This window comes from Petaurus breviceps, unplaced genomic scaffold (genome assembly GCF_028583685.1).
Source record: "Petaurus breviceps papuanus isolate PSGF00001 unplaced genomic scaffold, PetGlider_PUasm1.0 567, whole genome shotgun sequence".
NCBI lineage: Eukaryota > Metazoa > Chordata > Mammalia > Diprotodontia > Petauridae > Petaurus > Petaurus breviceps.
The window spans coordinates 7,515,229-7,521,228 of NW_027186383.1; the positions used below are offsets into that span (position 1 = coordinate 7,515,229).

The 6,000-nt window shown below is 42.7% G+C and overlaps 1 protein-coding gene across 1 annotated transcript in view; it reads right to left on the bottom strand.

Annotated features, from left to right (window-relative positions):
- Window positions 1-3,916: 3,916 nt before the first annotated feature.
- The window catches only part of LOC138173248 (zinc finger protein 850-like), a 34,632-nt gene continuing 32,548 nt past the window's right edge, over window positions 3,917-6,000 (bottom strand). The window contains exon 5 of the mRNA XM_069103211.1: window positions 3,917-6,000. This exon is cut by the window's right edge and continues 285 nt beyond it. Within this exon, the coding sequence (XP_068959312.1) occupies window positions 4,648-6,000 (1,353 nt within the window). The 3' untranslated portion in view covers window positions 3,917-4,647.

The window sequence follows — 6,000 nt, forward strand, 5'->3', positions numbered from 1 at the left end:
CTAAATCAAACTTAACTCTATTCCACTTTCAATCACTGATATCCATTAAATCACAATGACATGAATAAATACTGATTCAATCAGTCACTGCCTTCCTCCACAGGCTCATGGCTCCTTGAGGCCTCCAAGGACCATACAGACATTTGTTTGGTATTAAAATACCTTCACAACTTGTCCCTTCCTAACTCTGCAGGCTCTTACACTTTATTCCCTCCTTGTAGTCTGTGGTCCTGTCATATATGTCTACTTGCAAACTCCCTTCTCTGTACCTTGGCTTGGACCATCCCTCCTGAGAACATTCCCTGCTCACTTTGCCCCATGGAATTCCCTGGCCCCTCTCAACAGCCAGTTCAATGCCTCTATGGGCCCCCTAAGCTGCTAGAACACTGTAGCAGCAAACACCCCATCGTTCCCAGGGTGGCTGCTAGCACAGGTTCTTGGATCTGCTTTGTTAAAGGAAAGCAACTCAAAATGGGTTAACAAGCTTACTTTAATCAGTCAGACATATATCGTTTACCTTGTTCAGGGGAAAAAGGTCAGCACCCCGAACTTCAAAGCATACAGGCAGAATTATCAAGACAGAAACAGATCAAGTAGACAGATTTCCAAACTGTCCAACCATTACATCCATACCCAGTCAACATCTGGATTTCCAAATCTGGGTTTTTCAAAGCCGGGGGACTCTCAACAACGGCTTCCCAGAATTCAGATCAAATCACAGAACACTTCTCAAAGTGAGTCCCAAAACAAAGCTACACATCAGGGCTTATATAGCCTTCTCCTGGCTCAGAGAATGTAACAACCTTATTGACTCACTGGCCAATCAAGAAGTATCTACTGAAAAACAAGCCTCCCTCCCCAGGCTTCAGGTGCATTTTAGCCTAGGGGCAGGGAAGATCTTCCAAATTTGCATCCCCATTACAAACACCCCTCCCCAAACTTCTCTTTATTCATTTTCTATCTATGCTGTAGGTAGCATACAGGAGGGGCTTAGGCGGATATCTCCCACACATCTGGCTGGCTGACTGACAGCAGCTGATAATCGCTGGGGGAGCATCCAAGTGTACGAGAGTATCTGAGAAATCACTGTCTAAGCCGGCCAAGTTATCCTAGCATCTTTAGGGAAGTAGTTGTGCTCTGGAGACCCAATCTGTCAGCATTGGTGGGAGGCCCCGGGCTTGCACGGTCACAGCTGAAGTTGGTCTCCAGGTTCTCTCTGGTTTCTCTGATTCTATCCTTTTCATCATCTCTTACTACACAATAACATTTCATTGTTGGGAGCCAAAGAGGCTTGATCCTGGACTCAGATGATTACCTTGATATCAGCGGACCCGAATATCAAAGACCTCTTTGAGACATGGCCAAGTTAGCTCCTGAGTTCTATTGATATGGGTTACACTTAAAAGGATGTTGTTTGAGTTCTGAGACCAATAGGCTCTGCCCCAAGACTTGACTTGTTCAAAACCAAAATATTTGAATTCTTAGGTCGTCAGTTCCTATGCAGATGTCCTGGATGATACAGCTTTGGTATTCGGCCTTGAAGCCAGTGCTCAAGAGCTTCCTTTGTAATGTGACTGCATATGAAAAGGGTTAACTGGCTCTTTCTAAGACTCTCGGAACCTAGAGAAGGAATCCTTATCAAATTATCTATCCAGGATCCAACAAACTAGGTAATGATTAGAAAACTTGAGTCTCCTTCCTTTGTCTCTTTTACTCTATAAAAACCTTGTCCTGAGAATCAATAAATGGAGTTCATCCTTCTTCCTTGAACTACCCACATGGCTTGGTCATTTCTTATTCATGTCTCCGAATCATGCTAAGTGCTGGACACTGAGCAGCCCACAGCATTTCATGATTTGGGGAGTTATCTGTCTAGTAGTGCTGTCACTGGGTCAAAGGGCAGTTGCAACTTGGTGACTTGGGGGGGGTGAGAGAGGAGCAGGCAGGGAACTGATCCAAAAAGCTTTTCCAGAATTCTTGGACTGATTTATGGTCCCACCAACAAAGCATTAGTACGTCTGTCTTCCAACAGTTCCTCTAAAAACTGTCCTTTTATGTCATCTTTACTAAGCTGACGTGTATGAGGCAACACCTCAATTGTTTTAATTTGCTGTGAGTCCCTCACCTGTCTTTCAGGCAGTGAGTAGCAGCTGAGGGAAAAAGGAAAAGCCGAAGTTTCCTCTTAAAGAAATCGAAGGCCGGGGCAGCCAGGATGGCTCAGCGAGTAAGAGCACCAGCTCCAGTGTCGGGATGACCTGGGGATCAAATCCGGGCTCAGATACTTAGCACCACACCCAGAAATAACTGGCATGTAACCTTGAGCAAGTTACTTAACCCCGATTGCTTTATAAAAAGAAAAAAAAAGAAATTGAGGGCCACTGAGGCAGCAGTGAGGAGAAAACACACTTCCAGCATGTGGGATGATCAGCATAAAGGCAAAGGTGGAGGGAAGGCAGGAAGAGAGAGAGATGGAGTGTTCTGTGTGAGGAACAAAGTAAAGGTCAATTTGACTGAATCATAAGAGTACAAGAGGGAAACAATGTTCATTCAAACGATATAGAGAAATCCCTGCCAAGCTGTGTAGGGCTTTAAAAGCTAAACCATTGGGGCAGCGAGGTGGTGCAGTGAGTAGAGTGCCAGCCCTGGAGTCAGGAGGACCTGGGTTCAGATCTGGCCTCAGACACTGAACACACACACACACACACACACACACACTAACCCTGTAACCTTGGGCAAGTTACTTAACCCCAATTGCTCTCCCCTCCCCCCCCAAAAAAGCTTAACCATTTCTATTTAATCCTCAGGGCAGCAGGAAGCATTAGAGCTGAGTAGGGGAGAGTGCCATGGTCAGATATGTGCTTAAGGAAAATTACTCTGGCAAGCAGTGTGCAGAATGGACTCAAGGCCTGAAAGCCTTGAAAAAGGGAGCCTCATTCAAAGACTGTTTCAACAATTTAGTCAATTTGAGGTGATGAGGACCAAAGTGGAGAGACAGAGATGGAGTCAAGTGTTGGGAAGGTAAAAATGGCAAACTTCACAACTAGCTGGATATGTGAGATAAGGAAAAGTGAGGAGGCCAGGGTCATGAGAAGGAGGTGGGGAAAATGAAAGGGATGATGCTGCCTTTGACTGAAAGGGAGAATTTTGGAAGAGAGGAAAGATAATGAGTTGGTTTTGAACATGTTGAGTTTAAGATAACCTATCAATACAAAAACACAAACACTCTCACACACACACACACACACACCGATCTATGCAATCTCTGGATGTCATCTGCATATAAATAATAATTCAAACCATGGGAGGATGAAAAGGGCAATGACAATGACTATTAACTACTACTACTACCAGTTAGTACCTGAAGGTTTGCAAAGGGCTTCAGAGGCCACTAAGGCCACTAAACAGCAGGAGGCCACGGCAGCACGTCCTGTCCCACCCCATCTAGCCACTGTTCCATTTCTCCTCGTCTCCACGTGGCAGTGCACTGTCTAAGCAGCACTTCCAGAACCATGAGCACTGACCCGAGGGAAGTTAATATGCTCTGATTCAGAACTCTAGCCATCCCAGGGTTGTGGTTTGTTGTTGTTTTTAAAGTTGGTGAGTGGATAATTCTCTAGGGCACTATGGTTGACCCCTGACCGGAGCATGCTTCACGTCTCAACCAACGTAGCACCCAAGCCATCCTTATATAGGACCTGCATCTTCCCACCTAGAACACGAGCTTTTTTCTTTTGTATGAGTCCTAGGATGGGCTGAAGCCTTTTCCATATTCATAACATTTGTAGCATTTCTCTGCCACATGAATGCTGTGGTGACAAATGAAGCAGATCATCTGGCTAAATGGTTTCTTTTTTTCCCATTAAAACAGTTTTATTATCACCTTAAACATAAAGATACAAAGAACAGAAAAAGTATGTGGACGAAATTGTGAACCTTTATTATTTTGTTGAAGAGTTACTAAATTTATTACAATACTACAGGTACAAAGAACAAAAAGAGAACTCTTTCAAGCTGAAATTACTACACAAGGTTAAGCAAATATTAAATTTAACACAAGAGAAATAAATAAGCCCTGTTTGTCCAAAATTCTTTCTGCTCTATTCTCTGCATTTTAAAATATTTCACTAATTTTTTCGTTTAGCATCACTATTACTACTAGCCACAGGGCAGCTAAGTGGCACAATGGACAGAGCACTGGGCCTAGAGTCATCTTGAGTTCAAATCTAGCCCCAGACACTCAGTAGCTAGGTGACCTTGGACAAGTCATGTAACCCTGTTTGCCTTGGTTTCCTCATCTGTGAAATAAGGTGGAGAAGGAAGTGGTGTAGCACTTCAGTATCTGTCAAAAAAAAAAATGCCAAATGGGTTCACAAAGAGTTGAACAACAACAATCACTCCTAATAAAGCCCCCTTGGCTGTGTCTGAAAACGTATCTCCTGCACTGAACACAAAGTCAAGTGACCTCACTGCCAGTCAGTCTCAGAATCAGTATAAATTATCATTGCATTGATTACATTTCTAAACTTTTCAAGATTGTTTTACATAACTGTAGTCACTACACAAGTTGCTTTACTGGTGCTAGAGGTTTTAATACATATGCATACACAATCTCCAAAGACTTTCTCTCCCCTATGAATTCTCTAATGTCTAATAAGCTTGTTTTCTTCCTGAAGTCTTCCCAACATCCATTTTTTCCTCTAAACTAAATCTTCTGTTATGCTTATAATAAGGTTTGTCCTCTGAATTCTTTCCTACATTAAATATATTCAAGGAGTTTTCTCCAATGTGAGTTGACTCATGGCTAATAAGGGTTCCCCACTGACTAATAGCTATCCCTTTTTCATTATATTCAAAAGATTTCCCTGTAGTATGAGTTCTCTGATGTCTATTAAAGGACCCCCTCTCAATGAAGGCTTTCCCACATTCATTACACTCAAAGGATTTCTCTCCAGCATGAATTCTCTGATGTCTAATAAGATGTCCCTTCTCACTAAAGGCTTTTCCACATTCATTACATTCAAAAGGTTTCTCACCAGTATGAATTCTCTGATGTGAAATGAGGTTTACTCTCTGTCTGAATCCTTTCCCACATTCCTGACATTCAAAGGGTCTCTCTCCAGTATGAGTCCTCAGATGTTTATTAAATGATCCCCACTCACTGAAGGCTTTCCCACATTCATGGCATTCAAAGGGTTTCTCTCCAGTATGAGTTCTCATATGAGTAATAAGGCTAGCCCTCCAACTAAAGCCTTTCCCACATTCCTGACATTCAAAAGGTTTCTCTCCAGTATGAGTTCTCTGATGGCTTTTGAGAACATTAACATCACTGAACGCCTTTCCACATTGATTACATTCAAATGGTTTCAATCCAGTGTGAATTCTTTGATGTGTTTTGAGAATATTACTCTTACTGAAAGCTTTACCGCATAGATTACATTCAAAAGGTTTCTCTCCAGTATGAGTTCTCTGATGTGTAGTAAGGTTTGCCCTTTGTCTGAATCCTTTCCCACATTCATGACATTCAAAGGGCTTCTCTCCAGTGTGAGTTCTCTGATGGGCAATAAGGCTTGCCCTCCAGCTGAAGCCTTTGCCACATTCCTGACATTCAAAAGGCTTTTCTCCAGTATGAGTTCTCTGATGGCTAATAAGTGTTCCTTTCTGACTGAAGCCTTTGCCACATTCCTGACATTTGAAGGGTTTTTCTCCAGTATGAGTTCTCTGATGGCTTTTGAGGACATTGTTGTCACTGAAGGCCTTCCCACATTCATTACATTCATATGGTTTCACTCCTGTATGAGTTCTCTGGTGGATTCTGAGTACTTTCCGCTCACTGAAAGCTTTTCCACATTCATGACATTCAAAGGGCTTTTCACCAGTATGATTTCTCTGATGTGTTTTGAGTCCATTACTTGAAGTGAAGGCTTTTCCACATTCAAGACATTCAAAGGGTTTTTCTCCAGTATGAGTTCTCTGATGGCTAATGAGAGTTCCCCTCTGGCT